The sequence below is a fragment of the Hylaeus volcanicus genome, chromosome 5 (genome assembly GCF_026283585.1).
Source record: "Hylaeus volcanicus isolate JK05 chromosome 5, UHH_iyHylVolc1.0_haploid, whole genome shotgun sequence".
Taxonomy (NCBI): domain Eukaryota; kingdom Metazoa; phylum Arthropoda; class Insecta; order Hymenoptera; family Colletidae; genus Hylaeus; species Hylaeus volcanicus.
The window spans coordinates 3,806,799-3,827,768 of NC_071980.1; the positions used below are offsets into that span (position 1 = coordinate 3,806,799).

At 40.9% G+C, this 20,970-nt stretch overlaps 2 protein-coding genes and 1 long non-coding RNA gene across 14 annotated transcripts in view; 1 reads left to right on the forward strand and 2 right to left on the reverse strand.

The window, feature by feature from the left end:
• Positions 1 to 45: 45 nt before the first annotated feature.
• Positions 46 to 3,834, reverse strand: LOC128877317 (uncharacterized). The gene is made up of 12 exons (XM_054124514.1): positions 3,393 to 3,834; positions 3,066 to 3,143; positions 2,904 to 2,998; positions 2,747 to 2,824; positions 2,523 to 2,669; positions 2,270 to 2,345; positions 1,999 to 2,186; positions 1,671 to 1,815; positions 1,280 to 1,495; positions 724 to 842; positions 454 to 589; positions 46 to 385 (listed from the first exon to the last, which is right to left on the reverse strand). Exons 1-12 carry the CDS (start codon positions 3,690 to 3,692, stop codon positions 65 to 67), a joined length of 1,899 nt encoding a protein of 632 aa, XP_053980489.1. The 5' UTR covers positions 3,693 to 3,834; the 3' UTR covers positions 46 to 64.
• Positions 399 to 7,999, forward strand: LOC128877323 (uncharacterized). 9 transcript variants are annotated; one of them, XR_008457230.1, is made up of 5 exons: positions 2,541 to 2,678; positions 2,741 to 3,210; positions 3,503 to 3,658; positions 3,718 to 3,857; positions 5,020 to 7,999. It is a non-coding gene; the product is annotated as an uncharacterized LOC128877323 (long non-coding RNA). The 9 variants fall into 9 exon arrangements; XR_008457229.1 differs by having other exon boundaries at positions 3,802 to 3,857; XR_008457231.1 differs by having other exon boundaries at positions 3,503 to 3,654; positions 3,802 to 3,857.
• The window catches only part of LOC128877316 (probable Na(+)/H(+) antiporter nhx-9), a 28,275-nt gene continuing 15,278 nt past the window's right edge, over positions 7,974 to 20,970 (reverse strand). The window contains exons 8-18 of one of the 4 annotated variants that reach the window (XM_054124510.1): positions 15,683 to 15,772; positions 14,149 to 14,219; positions 13,244 to 13,459; positions 12,287 to 12,422; positions 11,437 to 11,586; positions 11,279 to 11,348; positions 11,082 to 11,186; positions 10,765 to 10,866; positions 10,310 to 10,471; positions 8,543 to 8,701; positions 7,974 to 8,215 (exon numbers count right to left, since the gene is read on the reverse strand). In XM_054124510.1, coding sequence (XP_053980485.1) covers positions 7,974 to 8,215; positions 8,543 to 8,701; positions 10,310 to 10,471; positions 10,765 to 10,866; positions 11,082 to 11,186; positions 11,279 to 11,348; positions 11,437 to 11,586; positions 12,287 to 12,422; positions 13,244 to 13,459; positions 14,149 to 14,219; positions 15,683 to 15,772 — 1,503 coding nt within the window. Of the gene's footprint in view, positions 8,296 to 8,542; positions 8,702 to 9,294; positions 9,387 to 10,309; positions 10,472 to 10,764; positions 10,867 to 11,081; positions 11,187 to 11,278; positions 11,349 to 11,436; positions 11,587 to 12,286; positions 12,423 to 13,243; positions 13,460 to 14,148; positions 14,220 to 15,682; positions 15,773 to 20,970 lie in introns of those variants that run through there. The other 3 variants (XM_054124511.1, XM_054124512.1, XR_008457227.1) reach the window with 3 other exon arrangements.

Here is a 20,970-nt window from a genome sequence, read left to right on the forward strand (position 1 = left end):
AAGGTTTTACCAAAGATACTTGTTCTTAATTTCGCATAATTATCGTAATTTGTTTAATTTTTATTTAAAATGGTGTCGTGTTAACGTTAGTACCGCCCTCGCCTCTCTCAGCGCTAGCACCCGCGTTGGGCAATTGTATGTAGCCTCGCGCACTTGCTCGATGGGAACGACGCCAAGAATCCAAGTTCCCGGTACTAGCTCCGCTCGGTTGTCCCAAAAGATATGTAATCAGTCTATCAAGAGCTGCTAAATCTTCGCTCGTGCTAACAGCGTTTCCTAGTCCCTCGGGTGGACGGAAGTTGTCGGATGCAGCCTCTTTAGCGAGTCCAATATTTGCAACGTTGCTCGCATCGTCAATAGTGCGGAGACCCAGTTTCTGCGTGAACTGCACAATGTGCGTGTGTTAAATATTCATATTTGATTTGTTCATAGCAATAGGAGTATTTTAAATACCTGTTCAGGGCCATGTGGACCGTAACTAAGCCTTTGAACCTTGCGGAAGGTTTCGTCGTTTATGGCTTCGCGCACAGCTTCGTTCAAGGTTTGTTCCAACGCTCGCTGTTTCGTTTTGCTCAATCCATCATAGTAACTGATAAATTTAATTTATTATTATTGATGATATAAATGCATCGATGAAAATTACGTTTATTGTTTCCATGTTAATGCTAATAATAATCTATTAAATCAAAGCAACCATGAGATTATGCTTTATATTTTAGTTACCTCGAGTCCAGGGAGCTGTTATCGCGCGAAATATTCTTATCGCGAACTAGTCGGATATCGTGCTCCCAGAAGCGACGTAATTCCGGCGTGGACGTGTATGGCGCTGCCACTTCTTTAATCTATAAGGAAACCGTACGATCAGCAATCTCGTAAAAGATGTTGCGCATTATTCAGTTTACAAAGGATGAAATGGCAAAGAGCACTACAGAGATTGGGTATTTTTACTCTGGCATTACGGGTACTCGATTATTATCGTGAAAATTACACAGCACGATAGCGTGCCATTTTGGTACCTCGAGTCAGTGATGTAGTCGGAAATTTAGCAAGAGAGCATTACTACAGATTTACAGCCAGAAACGCGTCACTATACTTTTGAATTGAACAATTTCAATAGTTATAAAATAGTTCTCTTTTACGTTTATACAGATGTATAAAATCTGTTATAATGGCTGAAGAATGAACATTTTTTCAGGAGAGTAATGCTCCCTTGGACTCCCTTCCTGGGCGCGTCACTGTCTCGAATTCATTAGCGGCTAGTTATTGCGACTTCCCTTACCTTCAAGACTATTATCGCCGTGATAAAGATACACATGACGTTGATGAAGGTCAAGCACGCGCTGATTATACCGTTGCAGAAGAACTCGACTGGCAGATAGTCGGTGTAAACGTACACGTACGAGGTGTTGTAGTTTGTGTAGGATTCGCCTTTTATGTGTGGCATCTTGATCGGACGATAGATCAGCCATATGCATCCGAGCGCCCAAAACAGACCCTTTAAGTCAATTTATTTGAAATTAATTTAGTGATACACTTGAAAAGAATCTCTATTGTTACTATAGAAATTTATTTCAATTTTTATTAAAATTGGAGGAAGTTATTTTTAATCATTAGGTATAGTGTAGTGGGTTTTCATTTTTTACTATTTCTGTAATAAATTTGTTACTTACACAATTTACCACTGGTGGTAGCAAAGAGGCCGAGATGGCGACACCGATTAGGGGTCCACTACTTCCCTGCAGCAAAGCCACGGCAACACCAGTGCCAGAAGGAAGAGCCCACAACACACCCATCCATAGGGACCTGTAGTTGCCTCTGGAAAGAGCATGCTTATTTTAACAATTTTTTATAATAACTTCAATATTATTTTAACGCGTACTACTTTTATCTGCAAATTTTTGTTATAGAATCGTTACGATCAATTGGAAAGGAAAATATTTTATCTTAAAAATGTGAATAAGTAAACGTTATTTTTATATATTGTTCGAAGAAACGTACCTGCCTTTCATTTCATCGGTTGGCCAATCATTGTAACCCCAAGGCATTTCTGTTGTGCCCAGAATGAGACCAAAAATGAAACCAAACAATATGGAGACGAATATGCCAAGCAACAAGCTCTTCAAGCCGACGAACTGGAGGTTTCTGTCAGCTATGATAGTGCCGAAGGTTAACGACATTACGGGTCCCTTAGGATTGTATAAAACAAATGAATATTTCGAGACGACCTTAACGTTGACTGACGATGATCTTAAGTGTGATTAAGTCTTACCATTAAAGGCGACACTAGCATAGCCGCAACGACGTTGGTTGCGCTGTTCTCAATGAGACCCAATGCAGCCAAACAGCTGCGAACAATTGTAAAGATACTTTCTCACATATTTGAATTACCAGAGTGTCTCGGTATATAAACACCGAATAATTCGATAAGCATATATGAAGACCAAATCGAGCTTTTAGCATATAGACCAGACTGAACTCTTAGCCAAATCGAGATCTTAACGAATAAGAATTATAATTCTTACTCTGCCGTGAGTACGAGCAGAACGTAATCGAACGTAAGATCGCCGCCGCTTCGAACACCATCCACGACCTGTTTCACGGTCAGTTTTGAGCGTATCGATTCCACGAAGGCCTTCCAGGCGTTTTTCCTCTCTTCTGATTCCTTTCGTCTGTAAATGGTAATTACTACTTTATAGGACCCACCGTGATTATTCGAATAATTTCAACGATTTCCCATCAGACAGACCTTCGTGCCAAGTCGTCCTTAATAGCGGCGGAACCGGCGCTGCCCAATCCGCTGTACGTGCACTGTGTCGGAATCACGCTGAGAAATGTTCAAAAACAAATGAGGACGTTTTGGGATAATGTCTCGCGCAGAATTCTGCATCGTTGAGATAAGTCACCTTACTATGGAGTTCATCTTTACTCCGATTCCCATTTCCGTCAGGCAATGCAAGCAATTCTCGCATGGTTCTCCCGCAGGTACCGGAAATATCACCTTCCCAACGAAAAAAATCAAAGATTAACGTCGAATAGGAACGATGCACACGGTATTGGCTTCTCACCTCGTAGTACATGTTTCCATTGTCCTTGCACCACACCACATGTTCCACTTTGAGCTTCTTCAACAGTTCGTGTAACACCTTTGCAAATTGATAACGGAAAAGAAACGAAACAAAAGTTGCAAGTCACATATCTGTACCTCGGAGGGTAATTATGTTAAGTCTAAGTATAGAACATTTAATATATTAATATTTCAAGGACCTAAAATAAATCTAAAAGCTTTATCACGCGAGACTTATTTATACAATGTCCATATTAAATTGAATTAAATAGTAAGCTGTTATATTTCAAACGATTACATAAAAACCAAGAGTGCAAAGTTAGTATACCGTTTCCATCGACACGAAAACGGGGTCTCTGTTACGTTGACCGAGACCCCGAGGTCGTGGATGCCTTCTGCCGTCCATGTCATCGTTAATGTCTTCGATATCTTCCACAGAATCATCATCGTCGAGTTTCAACAGTTGTGTTCTCGTTCTTGTCTCCCTGATACGTAGGTCCACCCTTGGTGCAGACGCTAGGTTTCCATCCTTCTCGTTTCTGGGCTTCTTCAAGGGAACGCCGAAAATGAGCTCGTGCTCGAAGCTCGATGTGGGTATGCAAACCAAGAACACGACACCGCCCGGCATTGTTGTTAGCCTGAACAATTTCTAGGTGTAGATCAATCTCGAGCGGATTGTCGAAGCATCGATTTCATTAGCATCTCGCTAATTGCTTTGTTGCTTTGCTCTTAATTAGCGTGACGTCGATGATGAATCAGTCGAGGCTCGTTTATCTTCTACGATTGTTCTACGGTAATTTACTTCTTTTTATTTGTTTAATGAAAGGCTGTAGACCGATTATTTTACGCGATTAGATGAATTTTGATAACGATCTTCTATTTTTTTATTTTTAATTATTAATTTTCGGTTGCTTGATGGAAAGGTGAATTTAAAAAAGAAAAGGAACGTTAAGAATATTAGTATATTTACTTACCTGTATATTATTTTGATTAGCATTATACGCTTGCCTATTATTATAAAAACAAATCTCGTACATTACACATTTGATTTCGATGGTTTCTCGCAGTAGTCGAAGATGAAGGTAGACAAGTCTGTTGTTCTTTTTTTTTTTACGAAATAAACATTTATTTTAACAAATCAACAGCGTAAAGACTAGCGTCTAGAGACTAGTCTGACGTTTAGTCTGACCTAGGTAACTAGAGGCCACCAGGAATATTCCACGCGAGGGGAAATTTCGAGTTTGTTCGCGATTTTTACAAGAATCGAATCGTTTTCGATAAAAGCGCGTGTTTTAAGCGAAGTGTGCGTGAAGAAAATATATCTTTAAGAAAGTCCCAATGGAGGTTCTCTTAGTTAACTGGAGCTGGTTTGTGCCAATTGCAGCAACACTAGAAAAAGTTTTGCTGTGAAGATTTTTTGAAATATTTCTCCCTCAACTGCTTGCGATAAATCGTTTAAAACTTGAAAGTTGTAATTCTTTGAAAGATAGCCCTATCTCGAGGCTAAAGTTGATCACTAATTTTTTTCGAGTGATTTTTTCTAGAATTTTTTGCAAGAAATATTTTCAAACTTGGCATGTTGCAATATTCGACGTTCGACATGTAAAACAATCAGTTAACTAATGGTCGTCGCTTCGTTCCATTTCACGAGTACTCGCGTTTCAATTCTCATAAAAAAATCCGAATTCTCGAGTTTCCCTCGACACCTCCTCGCTAGTTGCACACTTCTGACGTTCCACAATTCGTGTCCAATAAATGGTGGTAATAATAGTCGTCGTAATAACTTGCTACGATATTCGCTAAGAAAAGTTTCCTTTATGTACATTACGGTATTATCATCGCGTTAGGTAACTGACCTACGACTTATTTTGTTCGCGGCTGGTTTTTCTACTTGAGACTCTTATTCGTTTATTTATTTACTCGTTCTCAATATTATTATTATTTTGTCTTTTAAGGCCATACTTAAGGAGAGGAGCGCTTGGACAATTTCCGTATGTCTGTCGCCTCTAAGGACTTGGACGATCCCAGGCAAGATGCCAGTTTATTGTACAGGATCCATTCGTATAAATGCATTTCACACTTCAGGGATGAATTCATCATATAAAAATAATGGAAAATGTTTAGTAAATACGGGATCACTTTTGCTCTGCTTCCAAGTTGTAACTATTAATCAGAAGAAAATGCTACTCCGAAGCATTTTTAGCTTTCTAAAGAATATGTAACATTCGGAATGTACATTGCCTTTGTCTAAGTTATTAACCTGTAACGAAAGCTTACTAAGTTTTTACGTTGAATCCACGTCTCAAGTGAATTTCATTTCCACGAATGCGCCATATACATAAATGCATGCGATGAACGAAGCATTTTGCTGTATTATTATCTCTATTTTCTTTTCAGAGATCTTTCTGGTGAGTCGTCGAAACGTGACCATTCACGAGTACGCTTGTTGCATGGAATTACTGGTTCTCTGCAGGAATTTTCGCAGATTTCTAATTCGTCAAAATTCAAACATTCTTTTTCTTCGATTGGAGCCTGAATACAAATTTATCGTTTGGTGTAAATATTGAAAAGTTTGCAAGAGTCCCTGCAGAAACTTAATAATGTGACATCAAGATGGGTTGTCTGAAAGGGAACATCAAAATCACTGTGGTTGAGGATGCAAGAGTCTTGTCATCGACAGGTTGCATAGTTTGATATATCAGGTATGCCAAAAGATTATAAGTTTTTCTCAATTATAAAACAATGCATGTAATGTCTGATAAACACAATACTGTTTCTATCTATCAACAAATATTTTCTAGAGAAGTGGTTACCCAAACTATACAATTGACATGATTTTAGCTCCCTCGAAGGTAACAGGGATATTCAGTCAGCCCCTTTCCATCTTGTACGCGTGTATAAACGGTTCCTTGATATATATATATCAGCCGTTCATTATGAAACTGCGATAAGTTCATTCATTTAAAACAAGGGTCTACTTGTTTGTGCAATACGAAGAATTTAAACGAACCAATAAATGAACGTACCCCGCTTTCATAACGAATAACTAATACAATGCCCTGAACTCTGCGCCCCAGCGGGTGTGTCTATTTCTAGATTCACATCTAAAAATTCAAAAGCAAATTGCACATGTGACCCCAGCTCGTCAAGTCATTTTGCGTCAGAGATTTTCTGTATTCCCCTAAAAAACAAAAACTATAGCGCGTCACAGAATCACCTAAGCGCGCGTATCTACGAGTTCTTGACGCTACGTAGGTTGCGTCCAAAGGCGTCCAGGGAAAAGACTCATCCCCTTCCCTCTGTCATCGCCATACAGAAAGTTCCGATCGTTAGGATACATCTAGGAATCTTAAGGCCACGATACCAAGTAATCAGCGATCTTCGCAAGTCAATTCGCACAGGATTCGGTTCGAAGAAGAATCCGAGCTCTAGGAAACGGCGCGCGGCCCTTCGGTTGTCGATTTTTCTCGACACGCAGAAAAATATCAGAACAGGAAACAACGACAAAATCGTTTCTTCTGTTCGTTCGAGATTAAGAAATCCCCGTGGACGATCCGCGTGGTTCGCGGAGGAAGCATCAAAACGAACAACAGGAAAAACATCCCCCAGGTACCTCCGCCTCGATCCTATGTGACCGTCAGTCGTGCGTGGAGGAAAAGGTATCGGTTAAAAAAATAGCTTTCTCAGGTTTCCCACCCACTGTCTTCTTCTTTCTTCCACGTACCACTCGTCGAATGTGCAAAAAGTATTCGCGCAGCGGTCTGAGTGTATCAAAAATGGCATCCGTGCGATCGCGGTGCGTCTGGTGCGGTAACTCTTTGCTAGAAAATACCGGACGCGTTGAGCGGCATCTTGCTACGGTGCGTTTCCGTGGTTGTTCTCGTCAACCACTGGTTCCTCTTGAAAATTCCAAAATGTGTGAACCCCTCAAAACGGGGGGGGAATGTGAATCCTCCCTGTGCATGAAGAGTTTAAGCGGAAAGAAAAGTTTCTCTGTTCCTTTCGCTCGTGACGATGGAGAACTACCTATGCCATGATGAACTCGTTTCTGCGTGCGAGCTAATGCGTCGGTGGAGACAGGTGAGAGAATCGACTAGGTGTAAAGGGTTTAGGAAAGAGGTATCCTACCCTCAAATTGACTTTCCTCGGTTTTGAATTCTCAGTCTGTCGCTACTTTGAGTAGTGTGGTAGCTCGAGTATCAGAGCAGCCTATGGTTTGTATGCTGCGCTCGAGATACGTCGCTCAGTCGAAGCCAACATGGCGTGCAGAGAAATAAAAATGTACGTTCTAACGTTAGGTTTAATTAGACAGTTTAAAGATTAACTTCCCATATTGTTGCAGGTGGTAGTGGCAAAGTTCAAGATTAGAAACACATTGAGGTCTACCTAACTCGACAATAAAAGATACAATTTTACAGCAGAAATACAAATTCGAACTCGATGAACTTCTTTCGACGCTATGTTTGGCTTCACTTGAGCGACGCTCTCCCTTGCATTTCAAGTATAACAACGTCTACATCCCTTTGTATGACCATGGAGTTGCTTGGCTGTGGCAGCAAGACAAGAATTCTCTTCAGGGCAAATGCGCCCCCTCTCCCCGCGTCGATTCCTCCACGTGCCCAGACCTCGGTCAATATATATAGATACTTTCCGTCATCGTGGTCCTGCTGCGGGAGGTGGATAAAAAAACGAGCTGTTCTTCCTTCTCCTTGTGTAACGCACACGCGACTGTTTAGGGTGGATACGCCATAGTCGCGTGGCCAGAGGTGTTACTTTCCCTTCAGACAGGTGCGCTAGGTCGTCGTAAGAGCGACGAAAGCAACGAGCGTCGAGGTGGTCGTCGCCACGGGCGACGCAGCCGACGCTCGACGTCAGCGTAGGCCGTCTGCTCCTCGACGATCCCCAAGGGTCAAGCGTTCTCCTCCTCCTCGTCGATGTCCTCCGACGATTCCGAGGAGGACGTTATGAGGGCGGTGGAGAGGCTGGGGACCTGGGCTGAATAGGAGAACGAACCCATACGGTACTTCTGAGGAGTATTCCAGCATTCTGGCAGAGAATGGGAACCATCGTCTGTCACTTTGTCCGACTGTGATCTCTCCATGGAGCCCAGCTCCATCATCGACACCCTTCTCGTGGGACCCCGCCTCCCGTCTGCAAGAATCAAATCACACTCTACTTATCCGAGTGTCTTCTTCGCTATACTACTTTTGTTTCTATCCGTCATGGTGAGCCTGTAACATTGGAGTATCTTGTGTGAGTGTTTTGTTTTTGTGTGTATGTGTGTTTTTACTCGAGTATACGAAACGTCTCATTGTAATCTATAAATGGCGAGAGTACTTTAGAAAGCGTAAATCAAAATTTAAAGTATTCTTGATGAGAGACGCATTTCAATATCTACCCACTGATAGATTACGACGAGAAAAGCTGTGTAAAAATTGTCACGTTAGATCCTTATTTTTAGGATCGTGGATTACTTACTCGACGCTCTTGAAGGTGAGTCTGTCTGCTCTGTTTCAGTCAGCGTGTAGTCGTCGTGCTTGTCCAGGGATTCTTCGCAATCCATGCTGTCTGGAGTGCAGACGCTATCGCGACGGAATAGGCCAATTACAGACTGGATCTTCGGCTGCTCGATTCCACCTTGAATTCGGAGAAAATGCTAATAAAATAAGTTTTCTCATCAGGATGTTTCGCTTGTCTTGACTACATCGAATATCTTCATATCGAACCTTCATATTGTCCGAAGAAAAATTTGGACTACCTTCGGTCCAAGGGTACCATAGTTTTGTCACGAATCTTAAGGTCTTTGATATATTTCTTAGTTAGAAGAAAATAATTTCTTTGTTGTTCCATAAAACCAACGATATTATCCTTTGGTAGCAAATTTTTGTCAGGCGTCGAAATAAGCGAAACACCCCGTAGTTTGCGGGTAAACGTGAAAGATAAGTGCTCGAAGAAAACTATGAAAACAGAAAAGCCGACTGTTCTCAAAGGCTGAGTTTGAGACTCGCGCGAGCATGATTAGGATTAAACGAATTAGACGTAATGCGTGTGAAGCTTTCAGCGTATGATGGATAATCGATCGTGTATCAATAGAGTGCGTGTGTGAACGTGTGAGTGAGGCTTAAAGGGGATTGGGTAACCCAAAAAATAGAAGGAAAAAACACAGTTCCGTTCGCGCCAAAAAAGAAAATGGCAGAAAATTTCTGAACGATCTGATGCGTGACATTTACATGTTTTCCAACCGGAAGTGGGAGCAATTGCGATCCGAGGTTAGTATCCTCCGAGGTTCGTGAGCTCGCTTGTCCTCAGTAATACGGCTCTCCTGTAAAGCAGCGTATTTTCACCGTTCACGTACCTGTTTTTACAAATTTATCTACCGAATCACATCAATTTCTAAATGTCTGAGTCTTAAGGACACCGCCGCCATAGTTGCTTTAAATAATACAATTTCATTATGTAGTTTATGACTGGACTTGCTATAATCAATAGATGACACGACCGCAATATTTTCTTAACGAAACTCGTTTCAAGAACGATGGCGAGGACTTATCGTTTCCTGAAATCTTTGTGAAATATTGATTCGAACTTCCATCGAAAAATAGACCCGCAATGTGGTACGGTATACCTGAAACAATGCTTAAAAATTTAGCGAACGTGCTATGAATAATTTCTGCGAAAAAACACGGTTCCTCTCACCGCGTGCAAGGGATTACCCGACCCCCATCCAAGTAAACTTTCAGGGTAGAGTTTTTTCGCAACAAGAACGTCGAGAAGAAGATTCAGATACCGTTAGCGTTCCATAGTTCTGCAACGTGTGAGGGCCATTCCACGTCTAGAATTCTAATAATATTTCGATACGTGATAGTCCGCATGAAATTAGATGAGGTTTAAGTCATCATTTTTTTTTTTCAGAATCTGCCAACTTTAAGGGTTTGTATTACGTCGAGCAGTTACAAAATGAGAAAAATAACATCTCAAGTCTCCCCTAATTCCATGTGAACAACACAATAAAAATCTTTGACATGGAATGGCCTATAACCGTTGTAGTGTTTAGAATATATACAAGTGTAGTGTATTCGAAGTGTAGAGACTGTGTAGTTTAGTAAATGTATAGCCAGCCAATGAAATCAGTGTACTGTACAGTAGTGTTGGTAACGTGTCGATGCTAGTTGCTAGGATGCATCTGTCTCCTAGGATGTAATGAAATATTCACGACAGCATGGTAGTCGTTTATGGTAATCGTACCTAAGAACGTCGCCGACGGAGAACTGTACGCCAGGTATTCTTTATTCGAACACCAGGCTGGGAATTCGTTCTGTTTGATAGGGTGACCGGAATCGTAATCGTCCTCCCTTTTCCATGGTAACATCGTTTCCGTGGCAGTGGGCGTCGTTACCCTGTAGCACTCTGTAAATAGTAAATGTTATTCGATAATTACGCTTTTTTTTTATTTAGGAAAGTTAGGTTCAACTTGAATTGATTTCAAACTTAGCTCTATTCCAAAAAGAAAGCGACTTTTGTAAAGTTGTAAAGTTGTAAAAATGTATACATATGAAAATTTGATTAAACCCACAGTTAAAGTCCCATCTTTGTACGCACAATAGATTCTCTTGGAATTAATCTCCGCTAATCTATCTCATTGAAAATTATTCTTTCGACCATAATAAAAAAAGAAATCCCCCTCAATTCCACGAACGTACCGTCTCGCCCGAGCTTCAGTTCCGGGTCGTCCGTGTTGATGGTGTCCATCGAGGTGGTCGTGGTAGCTCCGTGATGGTTCTCCGCATTCACGTTCGACGAGTCTACGGGAATCGAGGGATAAGACATTTGCCTGTGAATAGACTAGGTGGAATTAGCTTCCCTCGGACGAGCTCTCACGAAAGAAGAGTCTAACGAGTCCGAACATCGAAGCAACTAATTCCTCAAAGGGACCTCGAATCGGTCGAAGAAAATTCCGTAGCTCCAGCCTCTCGTAACGAGACTGGGGGGGAAACTTTGAAAAAAATCGAATCCTCACCGGAAGTACGGGCCGTGAAAGTTATCGCAGAGTCCCAATCCTCTTTGCTGGAAGGCTTTGAGGTATCCCCGTTCTCCAGCTCGTACAGCACCCCGTTCATGTAATCTGGGGACCAATTGAAATTCACGTATTCAAACCGAGAACCCTTTTTCGCCTGGAGCCCCCGTCCCCCTATCGATATTCTTTCGCCAATTTACCTTGAGTGAACAGCTTCGTCGAACCGTTCTGCTGGAACTCTGGGAAACTCACGTGATTCTGCTTGCCGTCCTGCAAAAGTTTTTAATTACCCCATCGAAGATTCGCTCGACGGACAACGACGAACACAGGAGTAGGAGGTGGGGACGGTTTTGCTTACTTTGAGCAACTTTTTGCTGCGCTTGTGACGATGCTTGTGCTCGCCCATCATCCTCCGTATGTTCATGTGCATTTTATAGTTGACTTGAGTCGAGAGATCGCGATCGTTCACCGCGTGCCTGCTATAGCTCAAGCGTCGATGCTGCAAGAACTTTATTTCATTTTTGTGTTTCTATAGTGCTTTCTAAACGAGCTTTGGAACTACTGAAGCGTTGTTGTAACTTCGGGGGGTTCTTAGGAGAAGCTTTACTTATAACCGGGGGTAAAGGGTGGCGGGGGTGTACGCGAGTTTTTCTTATATTTCAAGTGAGGTCTCAAGTTGAAGGGTAGTCCTGAAGTGTGGCCACATTTAGGAATGAAAGGATGGTGTTCGACTGGTCGTAGGGGGATATTAGGTATCCCTGAAAATTCTTCGTTGTCATTTGTCAACCTAACAAGGGGATCACGTGACGTGTTGCGCGTTAATTTTCACGCTCTGTTGCGTGGAATTTACTTTAATTCTGGGAGAGAAAGTGTTTCTAGGTTATTTGTATATTTACGAGACTACGGAACATTGGCAAATGTTTATGAAAGTTTTATGAAAGATCATAGCACGACACGCAATCCCTCTGTAGGTGCGTGAATAATTTGCCATTTCAATTTTCATTCGATTCGCGGCTTCCATCCTCAACTTTAAACTCGAGATCATTCTCTCTAGTATTCAGGGGGACAAATAACGTCAAAGACGTATCGAGGGTTGAATATTCCGCAGCGTTACGGTTCATTTTTAAACAGATTCCTTGTCAGCAAAGTTCTCAGGGCCGCGTTGCATATGTACATGCAAATCGTAGTCAGCAAGAAGGGTTTCTTACCCTCTTGTAAGGTTTGCAGAGTTCTTCGGCCAATAAGTGGTGGATCCTGGCGTCCGTGAGGTCCTTCTTGGAAGGGTTGTACTCCAACTCTTGGAGATCAATATTCCAGCCCGTTTCGAGCTGGCTGCAACTCGGACTGGAAGGAGAAAGAGTGAGACTGCATTTTATGACAGGCTACCACTTCGAGATCGATACCGCGCCTCGAGTAGGGTCTGCTGTTCAATCTTCAATCGAGATACAATGCAGACTTATCTTCCGTTACGCTTACGCTCCTTCTGTGTGCAGGATGAGTCATCGGTGGGGATGGCACCCTAAGGTTCGCGTTACGGAAACTGACTGTTCGATCAAATCTGCTTCTGCTTTGTCACAAATACGATAGTATACAGATTCGTTTCATAACTATATTATTGCATTGGACGTGATTACGAGTAGTCTACCAACCCCAAAGTATATTTTAAGACTCTGTTATATAATATTAGTCTTTCTAATATTAGTCACTCTGTTGTACTAACCTCGGATAGCTCCACGTAATAATTTTGTAATTGTTAGAAAAAGTTTTGCTTTATTTACCATAGCGTACTAAACCGAAGTAATTTATCGACTAGCAACGGTAACCATATTGAAGCATGTTCTTTGAAACATTTTACAGTGCTCGGTTATCGATGATTCATCCCTTATTTTCATTCCTTCAATCCTAGCAGGATCGAATCAAAAACATACCGGATCCAATTCCTTTCCGTTCATTAAAACTCTCCTTATAATTAATGTTTCTCCCTCTGTGTATCGAGGGAACGCCTGTGCACCTGTTGTGTCAAACAGGCAACCCCTCGCGCGTTTGTTATCAGGGGAAGAAACAGGTCAAGTGCGAACGGCGCAGCTTCCCGTCCGCAGCAGATTGAAAGCGAGAGAAAGAAATAGAAATAAAAAAAAAAAAAAAAAAATGAAAGGAGATCGTACCTCCCGTGGAACTGTCCCGTGTTGCTATAGTTGCGGAATATTGCAGACATGCTTTCCGTTCCGCTGATATTGCCAATGGTGGACGCGTTCCTCCTAATGTAATCCATGGCGTCTTTCATCGCGAGTTTCGAGTACGTTTCTAAAATTTTCGGCTCGGCACCGCAGTGATGCCTCACCAAATACGGTCGAATGAATTTATTGTCAAACCGTTTGAACCTAGAACATAGAAAGAATAGCGAATAATAATTGATTTATTCGCGATAATAGAGAGGTGATTGCACCGAAATACTTTGGAGAGTAAATATTTTCGAAAGCAGGATTCTTATTTAATAGCTTGGATTTTCGAAATTTTGAAACCCAATTTATATATACAGCTGTCGTTAGCGTTCATCACTGAGTTTATCGTAAAGTATTCTCCAGTCCCTCAGGGGCTGTAGCACGCGAATACGCAGCTACAGTACGGGTTTAACGAACCCGAGGTACCTGAGCTATAGAAGGGCCAGTAGGTTCCAACAGATTCGAGAGTTAAAAGAGATACTACAAACAGTATCAAAACAACGTAGGAGTTACGTACGACAAAGTAATATTAAGAAGAATGGAAATAATTTGTACGTAAAGACTGATGTATGGAGCCAGTGTAAAAACTGACGTTTAAATCAATTGCACACTTTAATAAACCAAGTCAAGGCAAAGTATTCTTCAGAAGTCAAGTATAATTTGAAATTGTATTGCGTGTGCACGGAGGTGCTTCGATCCATTGATCCTCTATAAGTCTACGATAAGCACGACTTGTGTTCACAGAGCACTTTTTCCTCCCTTCATTGTGTACATTTGTTCTCCGAAGTATTGTGCGTTTATCACCCCGCATAGACGTTTCATTAGAACGTGAACAAGCCATGCATTACTTGTCTCGGACATGGTAGTTGCCGTGCTTCCCTAAAATGTCCTCGACCCCGGCCATAACGTGATCCATTATCTGAAAATAGAAATGTCATTTCCTGTTTTTTCTTTCTCATTTTTTTTTTTTTAAATATGCACGAGAGGGAAAGGTTGAACGTCGCTGCCGCTTATTATATCCGTTATCTGACGTGATATACGTTAAGGGTATCAACCGCGAAACGACTCGGTTAATTTACTGGCCCATTGTTCTTGTTTCGACACGTTCATTTACGAACCGACCGCGGTTGAAAATCAATGCGATCCTCCTCGCGTAGAGAACGTCGACCAGCGACGATCGTTGATTTTTCACCGTATCGGGGCCCCGATTATTCATTCTCGATGTTTAACGACGGCATGCGATCAGGGATGGGCTGAACGTAGTTTGAAAAATATTCGACATTCTCACTGGGTTTACATTTCATTTGCAGCCTAGTCCATATTTCAATCATTCTTATGCGTATGTTTGCTAGGGGGTTATTCAATTCCTGAAACTGTAAAACATTTCAGAAATATGCGGAGAGTAATTTATTTAGTCAACGCCAATTTGGTGCAATTACTTTTTCCTATGTGAAAATAATTGCCTTGGTATATTTTCGCTTTCCGTTTATCTCCTTTTACTAATTGTCATTTTTATTAGTTATTCCATGATTTTTTGATGCTTTCCTTTCCCGCACATTCTCTTTTATTGAACTATTTATATATTTTTGTGCTCACAAACAACTCCCCTTCTTTAGCTAATTATATACTTGAAGAGGTCCTCAAAGTAGAAAACTGAAAGATTAGCGTCGACTAAATCAATTATTTGTGTTTCACAGGTTTTTAGAATGTTTTACTTCCTCTCGTGTATTATGACGGAAGGATTGAATACCTCCTAAAACATACAGTACTGGACACTAATTTTGCTTGACAAAAATATTTTTATTTACCACTGTCGTCGGTTATCGAAATATGAATATCTTCAATAGCTGTTAATTTAATTATCTAATTCCCTTCTCTATTTTTACTTTATCGAAAAATTGATGCGGTAACATTTACTGGTTACCTCTCAACCAAACACATCAATCTCTCAAAATCAAACCAAACCCGTGTTATTATTTTAACAGTTTCCATCATTTTACCAAAAAATGTTGTTTCAATTTACGTCCAGACACTTTCGTAGCAGCCTGCGTATTTAATATTCGACAGCATGAATGGATACAAAATACAAATGAATGTCGATATTTTGATCACCGCAGAATATACAATACGTCAGGTTGTTCGTCACGTGTAGTAAGCACCGAATACATCATACGTTCGGCATTTCAGACGTATTTCGATTACAAAATCATTGAAACGTGCCCGTCCCTGCATGCATCGCGCGGCTCGCCTATAATTTATACGCACGTCCATTTTTCCTTCGCTCGTATTTTTATTAACCGATCGATCGCCGCAGCGTCGCATAAAACACTGTTTTAAAAAAGGGGTACGGTCAACGACAAGACACGAGAAGCGTACACGCACCCGTTCGTGAATCCTCTCGTTCATAGTCAGCTTCTTCTTCTCAGCCCTCTTCACGTTCAGGATCTTTACCAGCGGCTTGATCGTGATGCCCTGAAAACAGATTCACCTGACAGCTAGATGTCGTCGTTAGATAGCCTACACGCGAAAAAACGATCCAAACACTATCATTGCAATAATATTGTCACTCGCGTGTTCCTGAACGGGCATCGTTTGGGGCATTATTTCTTATCATTCTATCCCTTGGGGTAGGGACCGAGAGTCATTTATTTGCGGAACGCACACAACGTGGACCGAATTATTTCGATCGAATTTGACCCGTGATAAAGTGTGTCGAAAGTGTGTGCAAAGTGATGAAAATTGTAGTGTCAATAATTGAGAAGGTATTCAGAATTGGCTTATCTGAAATGTCAGTCCTTTGCTCGTTATTTCTACTTGAGTTAATATTTGCGAACATCGACAGCAGCGTGACCTTTTAATTAGCTGAAATTGCTTGCGAAGTAATAAAGCTGACGGAAAATAGATAATGGCATGCTACCTTCGGTTTGCTACGTCTGACACAAGTAGAAATAACCCGTAATAGACGGACGTAGTTGGCCGATTGATACTCGGTCGCTTGAATAAATATTTAGTAATCAATTTGAAATCTTAACTTCATTGTTATAAACTTCTTAAAATATACTATAAAATTCAAGGTACTGTAGAATCTACTATAGTATACAGTCCTTTGTCTCATTATTAGTATCATGTTCCGTAGTATACAGTGATTAGTACAATGGATTACACTGTACAGTGCTTTGCACAATTATTTATACAATGTACTATGTTGTGGAAATAATTCCGAAGCACTGTACAGCCAATGTAACAAGGAAATCCTCTTGGTTCTGGGAATATATGTAACAGCTAACTCAAATCAATTCCATCGAGTTCCCAGCCCTTGATCTCTCTTGAGTATACATCCATTTTCCCATAGGACTGAATACATTTGATGTAACATAAGACTGAGACTACCCCGGGCTACCAGACACTAAATTAAACAAATTCCTCTAGGACAACACACTTAATAATCCAAACACATAATTGAACACGCTCTCTGATCTTTTAAGAACTTGATTGATTACGGTGCTCCACCATCTGATACGTTCTATACTCAACTTTTTCAATAAAGACTCGATGGAAGTTTAAATCGATCGTGCACCATAACCGCTGTTATTATTTCGCATAAACGAATCAATTGTCCTTTGTGTAAGTTTAAATTTGTTCGCCGCCTCAGGCGTTCGGTAAGCTGAATTTCTGACTTTTCGATCGGGGTCAAATCAGTCCACACACGATCGATCACGCAGCAAATTGCATCTCAGTCGGGAATTAAAAGAATTTTCCTGGAATCCCATGGCTCTGACAAGAAGTTTCGTCTTCCTTGAGAACGGAAGCCGCGTGTCGGGTTGGCCTTTTATGTACAGACTGTCCTGGCCGCAAGGATCGACCGGATGTCGCGAGGCCGTCCGTCGCGAACGTCGATATCGAGTTTCCGATCGATTGCGCGACAAAGTCGATGGTGTTTTTAGAACTAATGGAGCCGCTGAGCCGGTTCCACCGCGATCGCAAACAGAACGCGCCTTCGGGACGTAGGAGGGTGTTTTCTCTGATTCCATTCCGCCTTTTCTCCCTTGCACCGCATGCTTTAACCTTTCGCGGTCTAATTGCGTTCGTATTTCATTCCTTTAGCTCTTGCTTTAGACGTTCTAATTCTTTCTCGAAGTAGGTGGACGGAGTTAAAGCGAATTACGCGACGACGGGAAACGACAACGTTAACAAATTTGTGGGATTTAGAGTTCAACTGGCTGCACCAGTGACCGTCGAGACGGGTGATCGAGAAAACATGAGTAAAAGATGTTAGAGAACAATGAAAGAGGACAAATGTATACACAGACGACAAAAGTAAAAGAAAAACGACGAGGACAAACACGTGAACATACAAGAAAGAGAGAAAAACAGAATCGGTATAAAGGTATAAATTCTATATTTTCAATTTTTTTTTTTTTTTTTTACGAAGAAGCGCTGTCTCTTCGGTTGCATTATTGTTGGTGCATCTTGTAAGACATGCGCATGGAGAGACAAAAGGAATTCGTTTGCACGGTACCGGTTCCGCGATATTACGGAGAAATATATTTGTGGCGACTAGACCGTGAGTAGATTGTCATAACAGGCTGCGTCGTGATAGGTTCGAGTTCATTCGTAGTTGTCTACGGTGGGAAAATGACTGAGGCGGGTAATAAAAGTTGGTGTATTACGTAGGTAACATGTGGCGTAACAGTGATACAAGCTGACGATAACGAGCTACGGAGATCCCCTTTCGACGTGGCCAGTCTTTTCCGAAACGTCACGTGATTCGACTCTCTGGAATCGATTCCATTCTCTTGGAAATGTTTTGTTCAGCGCTGAAATACAAGGCTTACGTAATTTTCACTGATTGCGTGAATCTCAAAATTGAAGGATGTTACAGGCTCTCGAGTACCGATATATCTTTTTTTTCGAAGAGTAGAAAAGAAATGAATCTTTTACCATGTCGAGAGGTCCAGGATGACACCGAATGCATCTCTGCTAGCTCTTTACGGTTTACAAACGTAAATTATATTCTCTTCCAATCGATTTAAGGATCGGATGAGAGGCAAATAAAGAATCTTTCGAAGCCTTTCATTGATTCTAATGAAAATATCTGAAAACATCGGAAAGCAATTTTTCCGTCAATGCTCGAATTTAATGAAAAGTTTAATTTATTTTCTTATATTGGACCAATAGATCGATGAATAAAGTTAGTTTTTAGTACCAAATAAATAACTTTTCATATAGCCAATTTTAGGATTACTAAAAATGGACGAGAGATATCGATTTCAAATGCCTCGTAGATAAAGTACATTTTGAGAGACATGCAAATTTTAAATCGTATCAATCACTATGCATTTTACTCCTATGATGAAAGGGAGGTAGAAGGCATTATTGGAGAGATTTCGAAATGAATTTCAGTCTCGCGAGTCAACAGTTTCAATCTGAAATATACATTAATTTGTGACCAAACGCAATAATTAGTTGTCGTTTTTGTATATCATTTTTCAATTAATTTTCCAGCGAAAGCCTAACCGCAACATAAATTTCTACGCCCTTATACAATTTTGGTGCTTTTTCAGCGTTTCCATATTTATTTCGCTTCATCTGTAAATAAGCGAGAAGTGGAGCCATAAATGAAATGGCTTCCACCCTTTGCACTGCTCTCGGATTCGTCTGCTTCATACTCCATTTCTTCCGTCATTTGTGAAATTAACAATAATTGGTTCCCTTTATAGTCTGTATTTCTCCTAAAATACACTTCGTTCGCGAGAAATTTGAAGTTGATGGAAGCGAAACATCGTAATTTCTGAAATGACGGCTTTCAGCCATCGGGGAGTGTTTTCCGTGCAGTGTATCTTTAACGATACTTTTTATTTAGTAACGACATTTAATAATTAAGACACAAAGTAATATTATAACCGTGCAGTTAGTATAATAAAGTTGAAATGCAAATGTTCGAATCGACTTTTTGTACGTGTCGTTTTATTTGAGAACACGAATCGAGTTTCTAATCTAAAAATTATATCTCGGACGTTTGTGCTTAATAACACACGTCAAGGAGAAGAAAATCGATTCCGAAGGTTTGGATAACGGTACCAGCTAATCGAAAACTATCTAATCAAATATTACATATTTCTAGAGATACGGCTGTCTGTGAATAGTACCGAATATTTCATTCTAGATAATGTCAGTCCCTGTAGATACCATCGAAAAACATTTTCTCTCCTGGAATCCAGGAAAACGATATTTCAGAATAGCGATTCTCAAATCCCTCGGTTTCAGTTCTCTTGAGTATCTCTAGAAACGATGATCGAGTTCCAAAGGGCTCGCACCTTCACGGGCTTGTGGACGTTTACCGATTAGAATTTAAAACTCCGAGAAATTTCGTGGAAATAGATTCGAGTCGGGGTCATTGAATGGTTCCACGGTTCTAAATCAACATTTCTGAAAGTTTGCTTCCCGTGAACCCCCAGACCCCCGAGAACCACACTTGGAGGTATGTTGATTCAGAGAAAAGGGATTTTCCCGCTATTGTATTACCCTCTTTAAAACGAACAACCTTTCCTTTGTCTACCCACAATTTCACGGGAAATATTCGAGGCGTGCTGCATCGGGGACCTCGTCTAGTATTATTATTGTAAACGTGCCGCGATGCGGGGCGTTTCAAGTCTATTCTGCGATCGATGGTCTCGTATGCATCATAGCAGTGTGAGTAAAAAAAAAATAAAATTGTGATGCATTATATCTCACACGGCGTGTCGACTGGAGGGTGAATTTTTTATTTATTTTTACGTACATCACTATGGTACCCGAGCCTTCTAAATGTGAATCGACAAGGGCACCATGAAGGCCTTCTCAGAAGTCATACTGATCTACCGATACTCAGTTTACGACATGAATTTCCCTTAAATTTTATTCAATTTTATGTTATTAATTTTTACTCGAGATTTTTAATCAGCACTCTTCTCTATTCAATAAAAAGTGAAATTCTAGCTGCTGCCCTCAAGATATCGTAAAAATCTCCAGAGGTATGTTCTATGAAATTTCCAATTCCGACGCCAATGCGGTTCGTCGGTTGCTGAGACACTCAAGTGCTCCTCTAATAAAAGATGCGAAATAAGAAGTCATAACTTGAATCATAGGAATTTTTTCCATGCCAAAGGGAATCGCTTGTCCGCGATGGAAGTTGCTCTCCTTCAATAACGCTCTTCGCATTCCTCGTTAGGAAGGATCGTGATGTAACCACCGCCGCTGCTTAGATACTTTCTTTTAACACAACTCCATTTCTCGGCACTTTCTCTGAGAATTCTGCATCTTCTTAGCATGTCAAACACGAGAAGGAACAATTTGCTGAACCTTGCTCCATTGTGTCAACCTCATTCCTACTCTAAAGATCCTTCAGAATCCGAGAGCAGACACGCGGAAGGGATATTCCAATTTCAATTTGTAGGTTATTCAGTCTCCATTCGTGCCTTGAAATTCTATATCCGTGATCTTTGTAAGCAACAAATCATTTCATTTGCTTATAACTATTGGGCGATGTGAAACGTTCGTGGAGAATTTATTAAAGGAAACGTGAGAATTATTAACAGTCTATAACATTTGATAATGGGTAATCAGTTGTATAATTATTTTCATCGAGGTTCTTTTTCGTCATTGTGCAACAATCGCAATTTTCAAGTTAA

Bases quoted from the DNA above. Each gene is read 5' to 3' on its own strand.
- LOC128877317 (XM_054124514.1), bottom strand. From the start codon at position 3,692: ATGCCGGGCGGTGTCGTGTTCTTGGTTTGCATACCCACATCGAGCTTC. The intron at 2,825-2,903 runs GTGACTTATCTC...AACATTTCTCAG, and splicing joins AAGATGAACTCCATAGTAAG to CGTGATTCCGACACAGTGCA. The intron at 590-723 runs GTAACTAAAATA...TAAATTTATCAG, and splicing joins AACAGCTCCCTGGACTCGAG to TTACTATGATGGATTGAGCA.